This window comes from Marmota marmota, unplaced genomic scaffold, assembly GCF_001458135.2.
Source record: "Marmota marmota marmota unplaced genomic scaffold, marMar, whole genome shotgun sequence".
NCBI classification, from domain to species: domain Eukaryota; kingdom Metazoa; phylum Chordata; class Mammalia; order Rodentia; family Sciuridae; genus Marmota; species Marmota marmota.
In genome coordinates this window covers 16752516-16769081 of record NW_026000222.1, presented here as the reverse complement: position 1 = coordinate 16769081, position 16566 = coordinate 16752516, and the positions used below count along the sequence as shown (strand labels likewise).

General features: G+C 45.2%; 1 protein-coding gene and 1 long non-coding RNA gene across 3 annotated transcripts in view; one reads left to right on the top strand and one right to left on the bottom strand.

Moving 5' to 3' along the window:
- The window catches only part of LOC125613170, a 22722-nt gene extending 8593 nt beyond the window's left edge, over positions 1–14129 (bottom strand). Inside the window, exons 1-2 of the long non-coding RNA XR_007343667.1 lie at positions 14011–14129; positions 361–364 (exon numbers count right to left, since the gene is read on the bottom strand). This is a non-coding gene — a long non-coding RNA (uncharacterized LOC125613170). The remainder of the gene's footprint in view (positions 1–360; positions 365–14010) is intronic.
- Nutf2 (nuclear transport factor 2) lies at positions 240–16314 on the top strand. Of its 2 annotated transcripts, none has more exons than XM_015496188.2 (5): positions 240–419; positions 10224–10351; positions 12737–12808; positions 12892–12990; positions 15800–16314. In XM_015496188.2, exons 2-5 carry the CDS (start codon positions 10253–10255, stop codon positions 15911–15913), a joined length of 384 nt encoding a protein of 127 aa, XP_015351674.1. In that variant the 5' UTR covers positions 240–419; positions 10224–10252; the 3' UTR covers positions 15914–16314. The 2 variants fall into 2 exon arrangements, with proteins under 2 accessions (XP_015351674.1, XP_048648602.1); XM_048792645.1 differs by lacking the exon at positions 240–419 and adding an exon at positions 7557–7580.
- The last annotated feature ends 252 nt before the right edge of the window (positions 16315–16566 follow it).

Genomic DNA, 16566 nt, shown 5'->3' with positions numbered 1-16566 from the left:
CCGCGCTCTAGGCCGCCGGGAGCCTCTGCTGCGAGTTTCCGGGAGGCCCCTCCCCTTCCCCCCCCGACGGCCCGAAGCCGCGCGGGGCCCGAGCCATGTGTGGCGCGCGGCTCCGCCTCCCGCCGGTGCTCTGAAGCGGCGGCCTGGGGGAACGCGGAGAGCCAGAGAGGCGCCTATCCGGGCTATACGGTGCGGTGGCTGGTGCGCCGGACTGCACTGTGGCCAGGCCTTTTTCTCTAGTTTGGACCATCTGGATGGGGCGCTCCGGGCCCCGCCCCGTCTGGCCTGGCCCGGCCTGCTCGAATCCCGAAAGCTCTCCGGGCAGGCTAGCGGGCAGACACCATCCCCGCGTCCCGCCACCCGCCTGCGAAGATCCGGGGATGGGCAGCGCCACCCGGCTCACTCCAGAGCCAGCATGGGTAAGGGTGCCCGCCTGCCGCAGTCGGGGCTTGGGACTCTTACTCGGTCCCAGACTATAGTCATGCCAGGATGTAAGTGAACGCTCCGCTCCCTGCCTGGCTGCCTGCTGGGAGTGCATGAAATCTACCGCTCCTGTGGTGGAACCCATGCTAGCTTCTGCATGGAGGGTAGGGTCGGGGAATCGGGCCACGTGGGACTTTACCTGTAGCCAGTTTGGGGAAATATGAACCTGATGTGGTAGTGCGGCTCAGTTACCAGGTCCCAGCTACGGGTGTGTTGGCAGGCTGTGTTAGTGGAGAAAGGGAGGAAAGAAGCCAAAAAGATGAAGTTGGAAGTGTGAGCCTAAGGTTTTGTTAGACCTTTTAGGCACAGTCCAATTTTGATGTCGGAACCTCCTGGAGTAAGCATAGAATTGCCCCGCAGAAGAGGATGACTCCTTAAGAATGGGATGACTAGGTGCGGTTTATTGCAAGGGGTAGTAGAATCCAGGCCTGAGTTCCTTGAACCTAGTGCCAAACAAGACACCAAGGTGGAAGGGATCTTGAGAGTGGGGTGCATTTGAGCTGTAGGTGTCAGATTCAGATTCAGACTCTGCGGGGCCCTTTTGAAGCCTGAGTGGCAGGAAAGAGCTGGAAGCTGCAGAAAGCCAGGCTTCCCCATCCCAACAGTTGGAGCTGCCTGTGAACAGGGAGGAAGCCAATGGGGTCTTGGGAAAGTGCCCTTAATAATGGTACCAGAGACCCCACCGAGTTCTGGAAGAAGGGTTGTGGCCACATAGTTACTATCAGTCATGCTTTGAAAAGGCACTTCTGTTTGAATAATAAATTAAGAAATTAGTTCAGAGAAAAATCCTGGGACTTGGGAGTAATAATTTGTTAAGCCTTGATTCCTCTGCAGCTTTTGAGCCACAGGTTTTGAAGGGACCACAGCAGCTCCATCTCTGCAGACTTGGCCTCAGCAGCAAGCAAAATGCTAGGTCAATCTTAGGAAGGCTGGATTAAGCCCATAATGCAGACAACCACTGGCCCTATCCTTTTTCTTTCTCTTGAATATTTCCCCAGATGATATTTTTCTGGTCATTCTGTTCTTGACTTAGAAGTTTTCCTTGCTCTGCCTAATGATTCTCTCTGGTCCAGAAGAATAGGCAAAGAATGCTCCTTAGATCTCACCAGGGACTACCTTCTCTGGAATTAACTTTCCTAATCCACATCTTGGCCTTTAGAAATCAGGTCCATTCAGTAGGCTCAGGAGAGACCTGGTTTACCAATGGAATTGGGCAGTAAGAAAAGGAACTACCCACAGAACATGTGTAGGGTTAATGAGGTGGCTTCTCTTAGAACTAGAAACAGTTATTTCAAGAGCCTCTGGATTTTATTGGTGCTTTCTAGTACACAGGTTTCAGGTGAGGTGGGCTTATGGTCATGGATTAGTTTGTATATTGCCAGGTCTTGGGTAGTTTGACTACAGGGCTAGTGTTTTTTTGGTTTTTGTGTTTTGGTTCTGAGGATCGATCCCAGGGCCTTGCATTTGCTAGGCAAGCCACTCTACTACTGAGCTACTTCCCAGAACCTGCAGGATCAAAAAGATACTATTCATTCTTCAAGGTTACCCTGGAGTAGGAGGAATTCAGGTCCCTCCCTCCTACTCTAATCCCTTTTGTAACTTTTGTCTGGAGTTTGTCTTGCTAGTCCTGACTATGAGAAGTCCTTGACCTTTCTGGAACTTGGCAGGCCATCTAGATTCTCTTCTCATCTGAGAACTCTGAGGTTCTTCAGGATCTTATCTGTGCCCTCTGTTCATGTAGGACTAACTTGGAACGTGGAGCCTGACATGGGCAGTTGGTATACGTCTGTATAAGCAAGGAGCAGGTTGTGAAGATGCCTTTCATTCAACTCATATTTGTTTGCTGGGCACAGTCATACATATCTGTAATCCCTGTTTAGGAGGCTGAAGCAGAAGGATGGCAAGTTTGACATTAGCTAAGACCCTGCCTCAAATAATAAAAAAGGATCGATATAGCTCAGGGTGAGCATGCTTGCCTAGTATGGTAGCCCTGGATTTAGTCTCCAATACTGAAAACAAATTTGGTCCCTTAATGACCAGGAATACACTTCTCTCTGAGCCAGGTCTTGCTTTATTCTGGTGTCTTTGCCATTGGTGAGTTGGTATGGGATTAATGATTTAAGGGAGATAGAGAATTCTCAAATTTTAGAACTGGAAGGTACATTATGTCAAAATGTCAGGATTTCCTTACTGAGGCATTAGTATCTAGTGTGAAATTTTTTCCTCTTTGTTGGCAGTGATTGTGAGGGTTTTTTGGTTTTGCTTTTCTCTAAATGATCTTTTTTATTTTTTATTTATTTTTTCAGCAACAGTTCTTTGGCCTTCTCTGTATGTACACCTCTGGGCATAAGACGAAAAATGAATACTACCTAGCCTGGTGCTGGGGAAAGGAGGTCTCCATGTTGGGGGTGACAGACAGGATCATGTTGGTATTATGTGCTGAGGGCCTTGTTGAAGAGACCTACTACCTGCAGGGGCCCTTAATCATGTGTAGGAGAGGAGGCTTTTGAATGATCAGAGGACTGAAGAGAAAAGACTTAGTGGATCCCCCTTCCTCTCCTATGTCTGGCAGAAACTGCCGAGGGAGGTATACCTCTGGATTGTGGGTTCACAAAGATTTGAGTGAGGCTGCCACCACTCTAAATTGCTGTGACTATTGAGTTGCAACCTGCTCTTTGGTCTTCCAGGAGTCTGCTAAGGGTTTTCATAGTGGCTAGGAATCTCCCCAGCATTGTCTGTGGCCTTTCAGTCCCCTGGGTGTGTGGCTTCTGCCACTTTGACTGAAACTCTCATGGTCAGCTTGATTCAAGTGCCAAGCAGTTGTACCTAGAGTAGTGCCCATTAGGACATCTTTCCAGCATAAGAGATACAGGAGCTTCCTTCCTCCCTAGAGACCTGGTCATGGAGGCTCTTTGGGTGTTTCAGCAGATGACCCTTGCCTGAGGTATTGGGAAGGTGAACAGGAGCCAGAAGGGAATTTTTTTTTTCCCCAGTACTAAGGATTGGACTCAGGGCCTTACACATGCTAGGCAAACATTCTTCTACTGAACTACATACAGCCCTTTTATTTTTTATTTTTATTTTTAAAAATATTTTATTTATTTATTTATTTTTATGTGGTGCTGAGGATCGAACCCAGGATCTCGCACATGTTAGGTGAGCGCTCTACCACTCAGCCCCAGCCCCAAGCCCTTTTATTTTTTGAGGCAGGGTCTCACTAAGTTCCGTAGGTTGACCTTAAACTGGTGATTCTTCTTCCTTAATCTCAAGTAGCTAGAATGATAGGTGTGTACCACCTCACCTGGCCAGCAGCGACTTTAGAAATTACGGTGCTGCTTGTTTTAGAATCTAGTTCCCCACTTCTCAACAAGGCCTCCAGGACAGAGAAACAGTCCTTAGAGGACAGGTGAGTGGATCTAAAAAGTTTTCCACAAAATGGGATTTGGAAGTTGGACAGGATTTCTTTGGGCTGATATGGAGCTGAACCTTATGCTGGACTTCTTGTATAATTTTTTTCAGGTGGCCATTTGAAGGTGTTTGTGTTTTGAATTCAGTTTAAGTCAGCTACCTGTTTCCCAACTTTGACTATATGTGGCAGGAATTCCTAGAATAGTGACCATAAGGCATCTTTGCAGGGTGAGCCATAGAGTAACCAGCCCTGTCTATCCCTAAGGGAGGCAGCAGTTTGTGGATTATCCCTGGGATGACTTTCAGGCCATGTGAATGATTGTTCTGGTCAATGCTCTGGCCATCAGGCCTATGTGCTGCCATCTCCCTTCTTATTCTATTATTTGGAGTGTATGCTCCTGGCAGGATGCTTGGCTCAGGTCTGGCTATGGCTGAGAAAGTGTCTTAGCAAGAAACAGGGACACAAGGTGGACATGCTTTTTGGCACCAGGGTTCCCACTGTTGGTAGACATATGGCTGAGAACTTCCTTTCACTGTCTTGGGCCTTATTCCTTTTTTATTGCTGGTACATGCTATGTGCTGACTCCCTAAGTCCCTAGGCTAGACACAGGGCTACCACAGAGATGAAGAATATATATCCCAACCTCACTCTGATCCTTATCCTCCTGAGAAAGGATTGTTTGGGGAGACTTGGAACTGTTCACCTCATTATCCTCGGTTAACTGGGAAAATTCCAGAATGTTCTTTCTTTCTTGTTCTGGGAATCAGACCTGGGCCTCACACATGCTAGGCAAGCGTTTTACTACTGAGCTATGTTCCCAGATGGGTTGATTGGCTGTTTGTGTGCTAGTTTTTCTTTTCTCTTTTATTTATTTAGTTATTTTGGTACTGGGGACTGGATCCAGGGTGCTTTACCACTGAGCTACACTCCCAGCCCTTTTCCATTTTTTATTTTAAGACAGGGTCTTGCCAAATTGTCCAGGTTGGCCTTGGAACTTGCATCCCCCTGCCTCGACCTCTTGATCACTGTGACCAGTGGTTATTTCTTAAAGCCTCCACTACTCCATTGGAGCCACTTGGTTTCCCCAGGATAGAAACTAGAAGGCCTGCTGACCCCTTGAAGGTTCTCTGTGTGGAGCCCTTCTGCTTGCAGGTGATTTCAGTCCTAAGAATTTGTCACTATATTAAACCTGCTTTGACCTGGTGAGCATGTGCTCAGATATTTTCCATCCTGAGTTGTATGGAGCTTGCTGATTTCAATGGGAAGAAAAGGCCTGGGCTCTGTTCCTTACCACCTTATTTTGCTGTCTTTATATGTTCTGTTGGCCCACATTGGTTCTCAGCTATTCCAGTCCTGCTCATCTTCATGGACATTGTAATGCTAACTGCTAGAGGCCTTTTATGGTCTTGAATTCCTGTATTCCTTTGTTCCTTCCTTCCTTTTTTTTTTTTTTTTTTGACAGTGCTGGGGATTGAACCCAAGGTTTCAGACATGCTCAGCAAGCTCTCTTCCAGCCTTTTTTTTTTTTTTTTTAAGATTTATTTATTTATTTGTGCCAGGGATTCAGGGATTGAACCAGGGGTGCTTAACCACTGAGCCACATCCTCAGCCCTTATTATTTTTGAGACAGTGTCTTGTTAGGTTGCTTAGGACCTTAGTGAGGCTGCATTCAAACTCGTAATCTTCCTGCCTTCAAGTTTACTAAGCCACTGGGATTATAGGTGTATGCCAGTGTGCCTGGATCTTTTTTATAAATGCTGTTTTGCAACAGGGTCTCACTAAGTTTCCCAGGCTGGTCTTCAGCTTGGGATTCTGCTGCCTCAGCTTCCTGAATTGCTGAGATTACAGTGCTGGTACCACTATTCCTGGCTCGAATTGCTTCTTAATCTTGTCATGGCTTCTTCATCTACGAGTGAAGATACTCATACCAGCCCTGCAGCCTTGTTGTGAAGCTCAAATAAGAGGACATGTGGAAGAGTTTGACTTAGAGGAGGTGTTTCTTTTACCCACTGTGAACTCTGTTCATACCTTTATTTCCCTGCTGTTCTCAGTCTTGGGATGTCACAGCAATGTTGTCCAGGCATAGTAGTAGCAGACCACAGGAGTGGTTACTTAGAGGATGGGGATGTAGCTCAGTGGTAAAGCACTTGTCTAGCATGAGCAAGGCCCTGGGTTCAATCCCCAGTACTGGGGAAATAAAACCAGGAGGGGTCACTTAGGGGCTTCCCTTAATCAAGTCCCTGTATACCTGACAAAGTTAATGGCATGAAGCTCTCAGTTCACATATGGGAGCTATTTGGAAAGACTGAGGCCCCAGAGATCTTGTGAGCCACTTGAGAAATGAGGTGCAAATGCAGGGCAGAGAGACCAGAATGTGGTCTCAGGATTCCACTTCTGGATATATCAGAGTAGCCCAATGGCTCTGGAAATTCTACCATCCAGGTAGAAGAGGAAGAATAGGCTTGTACAGTGCTGGGCTAGACCTCTGTTGTTTAGTTCAGAAAGGGTTCTGTCTGGCCAATCATCAGGCATCTTTTATAGACTTGAGGCAGAGGAGTAGTGGGCTAGACAGTTGCCATTTCTGGGTCAAAGGGCCTACCTGCAAGAGGCTAAGGTCTTTTTCCTAGTGTTGACTTAGAATTCCTCTCAACTGGGTCCTCTATGATCTCAGTTATTTCTCTCATATGCCCACAATTACTGATGAGACAGAGTCAGGGGGTCACACAACAAGGGAAAGGTAGAGCAGGCTAGCGGCTAGATCTTTGAAGAGATGGCTGTATGTCTGCTATTCAGCTACAGTTGCCCCTCAGATGACAAGAACCTTTAGTGAGACAGTGTTGGTTAAGCCCCACCTGACACTCCACAGACAGATAACTGGATAGATGACAAAGGATCGTTTCCTGGCAACTTTGAAGGTGTGGGCCGGGGGGAAGTGGGTCACTGGGCCACTTAAATTGAGCAGGATTTGCCAGCATTGACTCCTGCAGACAAGGAGTCCCATGAATTTATGCAGTCAATCAAAAAAAAGTTATTGTTGAACCAGGCACCATGGGAATAGGGGTAACTAGAGAGGTGCCTTTATCAGGGAAACAGACCATAAAAAAGTATATAAGTGGGACAATCTATGTGGTGCTGAGAAAACAGTACAGCAGGTAAAATGAGTATCTGGCGGGCTACCTAAACTGGGAAGTCAGTAAAGTGTTGATGAGGTGGTAACATTTGATTGATGTTTATGACATGGAGCCAGGGGTGTTGGGGCAAGAGTGAGCCAAATAGAAAAAGCAATATTTGCAAAGCCCTTGGGTAAGAAAAGCAGAATTTCCAGAATCAGGAAAATGCCTAATGTGGCTGCCAAAGAGGGAAGGAAATGGATGGCAAGAGACAAAGTTGGGCAGCTGGGAATGGTAGCTAACCCTTAGGGAGTCAGAACAATCTGAAATTGTTCATAAAGTGGGGGCAATCCTACCTCTGTGCACATTTCTTGGGAAAGGACCACAGTTTTTGAGACATTCTCAGAGGGTCTTTGCACCCACAGAGACCTAAGGGTCAGTGGAGGCTGATGCTCAGTGGGTGATGATAGCTCTTCGAGGAGTCTGACCTGTCAGCCAGCGGACGGTTGGGGTGAAACAGGAGATGATGTGGTCAGCGGCCTCTCAGAAGAGCTGTAGGAGAAGCCATCAGGATGAAGGTCAGTCCCCAACATGATGTGAGGCTGCCTCTAAGCCTTGGCATTTTGTTTCCTTATAGGCTGTTATTTCCATAGTAAATGTGTTAGGAACACAGTCAAGGCTTGCCAGCCCTTCACCTGGAATACCCACAGCCCAGAGCCACAGTGCTCCTGGGCAGAGGAGCAAGGCCTATATATTAATGAGGGTTTGCACACAGGTTGATTTTGGGGGGAAGAGCCAGAACTGATCAGGCAGATGAGGTTATCTTGGCAGGAGACTCACCTGTGCATAAATCCAGGTGAGCAAGTACTGGACAAGTTATGGTATGTGTATGTGTTTGGCATTACTAGATAAAAGTAGGAGAAAATGATTGATAAGATAGGGATAGGGATAAGTGGACAATGGATGACCACTGGCAGAGCTTTGGGGATTTGGTCTTTCAACCAAGGTTGAGGGTGTTGTAGGGTAGGAATGTGGCCAGCTTTGTGTTTTAGAGCTTGGGAGTGGAAAGTTCATGGCGAACAAGTGCTGGCCCTGACTAGAAGCCCCAGTATTAACACACTGATGGGTGGTGAGCTCACTATGCCCCACCAAACTAGGAAGCCCTTCTGTTCCTTTATCCCTCCACCACTACTCTCATCAAGTAGTTTTTGTATTAGAAAGTTATCATACCATTAAGAACAATAATGGAAAAGGAAAACGCACCCCCTGTCCTACCATGTGGCAGCACTTTTCTTGTGTTTGCATCAACTTCCAGTCCCAGTTCCCCTTCCTCCATCTCCAACTTTCTGCTTTCCTGCCCTCTGTTTACATGCCATCAGATATCTGCTGGTACTGTGTCTTCTGATTGGCATACATTTTTTTCTGGGACCTGCCCTGAAGGCTGCCCAACCCTGCCATAGATTGTGGCAGGAGAGATGGCTCAATTAATTCCTGCAATCTACCCCTGCCCCCAGAGGTCTGGGAATTGGGCAAGGTATCATGGGGGATGCTGTGGAGTTGGAGCAGGATTGAGAGAACTAAGCACAGTGAATACTAGGTGGAGGGGCAGAGATGTGATGGGAGGCTATGCCCTGCCTCAGGTACTCTGAGTTTCTCTGTGGGTACAGCTTTTGTCTAACCTCTTGAAAAAGTACCCAAGAGAACAACTGAGACTAGATAATGGGTCCTTTGCTTCTCCCACTAGTTGACTTTTTTGTGGCAGAGTATGAATTGAGACACCTTCTGTTCCTATGTATAGGCGTGGCCAGATCCAAGCTTTCTTCTCTGCTTGTTCTAGACCTTCCTGGACATTTCTTAGTCATCCCAGTACTAAGCTTCTATTTTTAGTGCTACTACCTCTCAGGGGACCTAAAATTAAAAATTGGCTTAGTTTCTTAGATCCTCATTGGCTGGATTATTGGTCATAGGCTGGGGGATTGGCTGTGATGTAACTGTTGGTACCTTCTGGCTTCTCTGGCCTAGGGTGAAGTCACAGGGACTTGAGTGAGTCTGTATTTACCACATTAAACAAGGGATTTAACCAAGTTCTCCAGTGAAGCTACACAACCACTGGCAACATTAGGGTTAGGATCCCCATTTTACTGGGGAGGCTGAGGAAGAAATCCCTTTAGGGTAGTGACTGATGTCATGATTGTCTGTTGGAATTGAACCCACTTCCTCTCTGCTTTTGGCTCACAGTCCTATTATCAGACGGGGCATGCTCCTCTCCATTCAAAGACAACTACAGAACATGAGGTGCAGAGAAGTGTGGGCCCTCTCACCCAGGGCTTGGGCTTTCTATTCGGAGTCCTAGAGATTATTATCTGTGGCCAGGAGGGGGACTCCCTTCAAGATACCCCCTAGGGATAAGGCTAGGATGGGAGGATGTAAAGAAATTATTGTTTTCCCCTTTTCCATACCCCTCAGCTATCATTACTCTGATCCTCTGAACTCATGGCCCCAGCTCTGAGGCAGGGAAAAGTCATCCTCATCAATGGAGAAATGCCCCAGAAAGGGCCAAATCGGGTATCAACTAACCTCACAGATGCCAACTGCTCCTTTGAGACTAACGGAGTTATTTTTGTTCTTTTTGTTAGAAGTGGGCCTCGAGGAGCCATCACTTCCCTATTCTCAGTGGATCTTCCCCCACCTGCCAACAAAACCCTGGGACAGGGTGGGGGCCTGAGGTCTGAAACTGAAACATTCCATATAGACATCGGTAATTTCTGGTCTGTGAAGTAGGAAGGATAGTAGTAACTCTGGTTTATAGCTTGTTGAGAGGATTAAATGAAAACATAGGGGGCTGGAGCAATTGCTTAGCTTCTATTTCAAGGGCCTACTCCTTATTGGACATTGCAGGATCTGCTCTGATTTTCCTTTCTCAGGGCTCAACCCTCAACACCCATCCTGTATGCTCCACAACCTTGGTACTCTGTCTCATCAACCAAGAGCTCCTCAAAGGAAGAACTGACTTTGGCCTTTCTCTGGGCTTCTAGCATTGGTCTAGCTTGGAAGGAGATCTCCTATCAAATCCCTAGGATTTCTCCATGTTCCTTAAGAGAACAAACCTCAGCAAAGGATTCCCTGTGCAATGAGGCCAGGGAAGGGGTAGGGGTCAGTGGCTGACTACCTCCTCATCTTGGAGTACCAATGCTTGCCTTTTTGTCTCACTGTTCTTGCAGGTCTCAGTGACGCTGGGTGACGCTCCAGAATGGGAGATAAGCCAATTTGGGAGCAGATTGGATCCAGCTTCATTCAACATTACTACCAGTTATTTGATAATGACAGAACCCAGCTAGGTGCAATTTATGTAAGTCTTCAGCTTTATGGCCAGAGTAGAACTTCAGAGGATCAATTCAGATGTTGGGCCAGTGGGCTGGAATTGTAGCTTAGTGGTAAACCCCTTGCCTAGCATGTGTGAGGCACTAAGTTTAATCCTCAGTACTGCATAAAAATAAATAAATAAAATAAAGGTATTGTGTCCATCTACACTAAAAACTATATATATACTTTAAAAAGATGTTGGGCCAGTGTGTCCACTTCACAAGTTTGGGCTGTCCTGGCTCTTCCTCTCTGAGTTTCTGTTCATAGGAAAGGAGAATCAAAGCCTGGTCCAACTACACATTTCCTTTTGTCATCTTCCATAAGAACTGGGATCCTACTGTCTTGGACAGAGGATTCTGGGCTTACCATTCCATGTGGCCACCACCTTATCAGGGCCCATGGTCCTGAGAGTGCCTCTAGTCCAGACTGGGTAGCAGCAGGCAGAGGCTGAGGCTTATGGTACTCTCTGGAGGCAGCGGCTATGAGCATCTTCAGGGCAGAGCTGAGCTCTCTTGGAACCCCAGGTTCAGCTTCCCTTGGAGCCAAAAGCCCCTGAACACATGTGGGAAATGAAACCCTTCTATGTAGACATCGTTTACTACTACTTTAATGGTGTTCATTTATACTTGTACTTGACCCTGCCTGAAATTCGGTCATAGAGATGCAATTGATTAGGCCACTGCTAGCAGATCTGCCCAGGATGGGAGTGATATGATTCATCCAGGCATAGCCTCAGAGGTTGGTTAGGCTGTGGGCAAAGTCTCCTTTTTAAAAGTCTAACTTTAAAAAGTCAGGGAACAATTAGAAATTTTAGAAAAAAGAAAGGACTTTTAGCAGTGAAACACCAAACCCAGCATAAGTATTACAAATATTAAGGTTAAAATGATTGTCATTACAAATAGAGACTTTTTTCTTTTTCCAGTGCTGGGGATCAAACCCAGTGCCTAAAGCATGTTTGGTCTCATCTTCTCTCAAATAAAGCAGGCTTTGTAATATGTAGTGTAATGCATTCTGCTGTCATATATTAAAAAAATAAAATCAATAAAAAATTTTTTTTCTAAGAAGAAACTAGATACTCAAAATTAAATTTTAGCAAAGAAATTAAAGTCAAAATAAATCTTGTCGATTATGGTTCTGAAAAAATAAATAAAGCAGGTCTGACACAGAGAATTTAGTAAAGTCCTAAAAGAGCACTTACTATACATTGTTTCATAATCCTTAGCACATTTCCCCTTTGAAGATTAGGAAATTATGACTCAGAAAAATAAGTAGCTTGCCTAATGTCATCACTGGAAGTAGCAGAGGCTCTTTTGAGTTCTACCTCTGAAGAAAGGGAAGGCATCAAAGGGCTAATTTAATGGATTTAATAATTTAATGGATTTAGTGGCATTTTGTCTGTTGATGGTAGTCTAGGGTTCCAGGCTACGTCTTGAGAGGCCTTGTTAGCCTCCATTCCTCCCTGACTTGAGTACTTAGAAGGGCCACTGTAGAACTCAGCCATAGACCTGGAAATGGTAATAAACTTGGGATTTTTCCAAGTTATTTATTTTTTTAAATTTTGTTTTGTTTTTGTGGAATTGGGGATTGAACTCAGGGCCTCATATGCTAGGCAAGCACTGAGTTACATCCCCAGCCAATATTTTAAATTTTTATTTTAAGACAGAGTCTTACTAAATTACCCAGGTTGGCTGTGAACTTGTGATTCTCCTGCCTCAGCTTCCCAAGAAGCTGGGGTTATAGGTGAGCACTACAACATCCAGCCCAAGTTCTTTTCTTTTTTTTTTTTGGCCGGGGGGTACCAGGGATTGAATTCAGAGACACTCAACTACTGAGTCACATCCCCAGCCCTATATTGTATTTTATTTAGAGACAGGATCTCACTGAGTTACTTAGCACCTCACCCTTACTAAGGCTGGCTTTGAACTCGTGATCCTCCTGTCTCAGCTTCCCAAACCGTTGGGATTACAGGAGTGGGCCACCGTGCCTGGCCCAAATTATTTCTTATGACATATCTGGGGCTGATGCTTACTAACCATGTGGCAGGATGGCTTTTGGCTGAGCACTGGCCACATGTGGCCCTCCTGGGGCCCGTGGAGATTAGAGGCCATATGATCTCTTGAATAACAATGGGAAATGAAATCAATAAGTATATTTTGTTAAATAGGCATTTAGAGTCTGGGCCCATGGACCAATGGGGTGTGATTTAAAAGTTGTTGATATTATAAACTTTGGAACTACCTTAGTTCCCCTGTTTGTGGACAGGAAAACTGAAGTGTGGACTCATTTTGTCAAACAAGACCCTTTCTCGGGTCTTAAGAAGAGATATTCTTTGTCCTGAGGCCCTGACCCTGGGTTTCCTGTGCATTTTTAGATTGATGCATCATGCCTTACGTGGGAAGGACAGCAGTTTCAGGGGAAAGCTGCCATTATGGAGAAGTTGACTGTAAGTAAGAGCCAAGCTTGGGTGTGGGCACTCCTTCCTTGCCCCTTCTGACCTCAGCCCACGGCCCATTCTTTCTCTTGCAGAGCCTTCCGTTCCAGAAAATCCAGCACAGCATCACGGCGCAGGACCATCAGCCCACGCCAGATAGCTGCATCATCAGCATGGTTGTGGGCCAGTTAAAGGTAGTAGTGCTGCTACAGTGTTATAGTAGTCCTGAGCAAATAGCAGAACTCTGGATCCCTGCCTTTCCTGTGTATGTGATCTGCTTATTAAGGGACAGCTAGATAAAGTAACTGTCTTGATCTGCAAAGTTCAATACAATAGCCATTAGTCATATTTGTTGTTGTTGTATTGTTGTTGTTGCTATTTGTTTGTTTGTTTTGTGATGATGGGGATTGAACCCAAGACCTTGCACATGGTTGACAAGAGTTCTACTACCAAGTTAAACCTCCAGCCCTGCAATTTTGTATTTTATTAAAATTAAATAAAATTTAAATGTAGTTTCTCGATTGTACTAGGTATATTTTAGATGTTCATGGTTAGTCATAATCTTTTGTACAGCACAGATACAGAACATTTCTATTATTGCAAAGTTATAATAGAGAACAATGATCTAGAGTATTTAGAGACAAGGTCTCACTGAGTTGCTGAGCTCCTTGCTTTTGCGAGGCTGGCCTTGAACTCGCGATCTTCCTGCGTCAGCTTCCCAGGCTGCTGGGATTACAGGCATGTGCCACCCAGCAGTGTGGAATATAGAAAGGAGACAAAAGGTATAGGAGAAGGGTCAGGCTATAGTGCTAAACCCTTGGGCCCCTAAACTGCCTCAGGGTATTAGATTATCCAGCTGGGTGCTAAGGGGCAGTCCCTTTCTGGAGCCGGCACTGCTATTACCTGACCTGGCTCCTCATCTGCCTAGAAAAGCAAATTTCTGGAACTCCTGCATTTTTCTTTCCCCTTCTCAAGACCTGTCATTCTTTCCAGCATGGTGGCACATGCCTACAATCCCAGCTCCTTGGGAGGTGGAAGCAGGAGGATCTCAAGTTTGAGGCCAACCTGAGCAACTTAGCAATACCCCATCTCAAAATAAAAACTAAAAGGGGCTGAGGATGTAGCTCCATGGTAGAGCACCCTCAGATTCAGTCCCTAGTATTGGGTGGGATCCAGACTTGTCAAACTTGTCAAACCTACCTGGCCCTTTGGACCCCTAGTAACTCTTGAAGGAACCTATTGTACTCCAACATATTAAAGTCAGATCATATTTTCAAAATACTTCTTTCATCCAGGTATGGTGGCTCACACCTATAATCCCAGCAATTTGGAAAGCTGAGTAGGATCACAAGTTTAAGGCTAAACTCAACAATTTAGTGAGTCTCTGTCTCGAAATAAAAAATAAATAAAAAGGGTGTTGCTTGGTGGTAAAGCACTCCTGGGTTCAATCCCTGGTACCAAAATAAAAAATAAAAAAGTTAAGTCTCTCTTCCCAAAACAAGAAAACTTAACTGCCCCTTGGCCAGGCCCCAGTCTCCTAGAAATACGTGTGTCAAGGTGGTGCTCACAGTAATAGTTTCACGTGCTTTCCCAAGGCTAGTTAGGACAGGGCTTCATAAGTCTAATATGGCTGTGGAAGGAGGGATATCCCAGCCTCTGCAGTGGACCCTGAGAGACATGCTTTCTGACTTTCCTGTCAGTTTCTCCTGTCTGTCCAAGATATTCTGTATCTAATTAGGCTCTCGGGATTTAAGAGGTATCTGCAGGGCTGGAGTTGTGGCTCAATTGTAGAGCGTTTGCCTATCGTGCCAGATACTGGGTTCGATTCTCAGCACCACATAAAAAAAAATAAAATAAAATGAAGATATTGTTTCATCTACAGCTAAAAATATTAAAAAATAAATAAATAAAAAGAGGAGCCGTGGTTGTGGCTCAGTGGTAGAATACTTGCCTAGCGTGCGTGAGGCGCTGGGTTTGATCCCCGGTACCACATAAAAATGAAAACAAATAAAATAAAGGTATTGTGTCCATCTTCAATAAAAAAATATTTTAAAAAAAAGGTATCTCCAAGATACTCAATGCCTACTTTCTTAGTTAGGATAGTTAACAGTGCCCCTTCCCACCTGGTTTCAGATTCTTCCTGATGTTTCTGTCTCACCTACAGTTCCCAATGACTGATTTGCTACTTTGTTGACATTAATTCCCAGAAACACAGTTGATGTTGGAGACACCACTGGTTAGCTGGACTCTTACTTTAGTTAGGCCTCATCCCACTTTTCTCCATTTTGGCTAGAGACTGCTGCTTGCCTTTCTTTTTCCATTACAGTGTTATATATTACACAACAGGAAACAGATCACCCAAGTTTATACTGTTTTTCCTCTGTCAATTTGTGATCCCATTGTGAATTCAGTTTTAAGTCTTTTCTCACCTAGCCCCTGTCAGTATTAGCAGTAGTTTCTCCAGATTGGATTGGATGGCATTATCAAATACTAAGACTGTTTGCAGGGTTTGTTTTTGTTTTTAATTTTGTTATTGTTATTTGTGTGTGTGTGTGTGTGTGTGTGTGTGCGCAAGTGCTGGGGATTGATTGAAAGGCAAGCACTCTACCAACTGAGCTATTTCCCCAGCCCTTGTTTGCATTTTTTTGATACTGTAAATTACATGGTAAGTACTAAAAGGTTCTTCAAAATTTTTGATCATTTGTGCCCAGAGATATGGGTTTGAAGGCAGGTATATTCTCTGCTTCATTGTTGAAGCTAGCTGGTGAAACAATCTATTTTTAATGCACATGGTAGTGGGAGCTGCCATCTGTTGGCTTGTATGTGCCCAGTACAGTGTTTGATACATTATATCAATTTGCATTCACATTAGTTATATTGGGATTTGAGACCAGGGCAGGAGGGTGTGATCCCAAAGTTGACATTCTGTGCCTTACTCCCCTACCACTAAATTCCTTTTCTGTTCTTGGTCCTCTTACAGAATCATTTTCTCTCTCCTCACAGGCTGATGAAGACCCTATCATGGGGTTCCACCAGATGTTCCTATTAAAGAACATCAATGATGCTTGGGTTTGCACCAATGACATGTTCAGGCTTGCCCTGCACAACTTCGGCTGACCTCCTCCTGGCCAGGCACTCATGCTGTTTCCTCCTCCCTCCTCTTCCCAATACTATCACACTCCTCCAGATGCTCCAAATATCATACACAAATAAGCAGGGCCACAGTGGGAGTGGGCGCAGTGCGCTGCTGCCACCAAGGTGTTGTGCATGATGTTTGGACACTAGCCTAGTTGCATCTGATGGGAGAAGTTTGTGTTGTACCAGCGCATGCCTTGGAAAGACTTAAGTAATGCAAAAGGTTGTCTTTTTTTTTTTTTTTTAATCTACTGACAAGTTGCTCTAGTAACCCAAAGAAGTGAAGGAGAAAGCAGCTGCCTCACCACCCAGATATTGATTTGTTCAGATGTTTCAATGCCTCATGATACAATAAAACACGAAATTTTTCTTAACAGTTTAAATTGTTTTAATTAGTTTAATAGTTGACTAGGCATCAACAGCTACCCTGTTCCATTGTCTCTCATGTCTCACCCTCCCACCTGTCCTAACTCAGCAGTACCTGCTGCAAGGAGAAAACAGGCAGAAGCACACTCTCAAGCCCTGTGGGCCAGAGTTCTCCACAGACTAGCTGGTCTTGGTTAAGCAAACAGGGAGAGTATGGTCTGGCCTGAGCTGCTTTTGCAAGGAAGCCAGTGCTGTCTGTTCTGACACCT

What these genes read in the sequence shown, in the direction of transcription:
- Nutf2 (XM_015496188.2), top strand. Translation starts at nt 10,253, where the DNA reads ATGGGAGATAAGCCAATTTGGGAGCAGATTGGATCCAGCTTCATTCAA. An exon ending in CCCAGCTAGGTGCAATTTAT is followed by an intron (nt 10,352 to 12,736) that starts GTAAGTCTTCAG and finishes GTGCATTTTTAG; the next exon opens with ATTGATGCATCATGCCTTAC. An exon ending in CCATTATGGAGAAGTTGACT is followed by an intron (nt 12,809 to 12,891) that starts GTAAGTAAGAGC and finishes TTTCTCTTGCAG; the next exon opens with AGCCTTCCGTTCCAGAAAAT.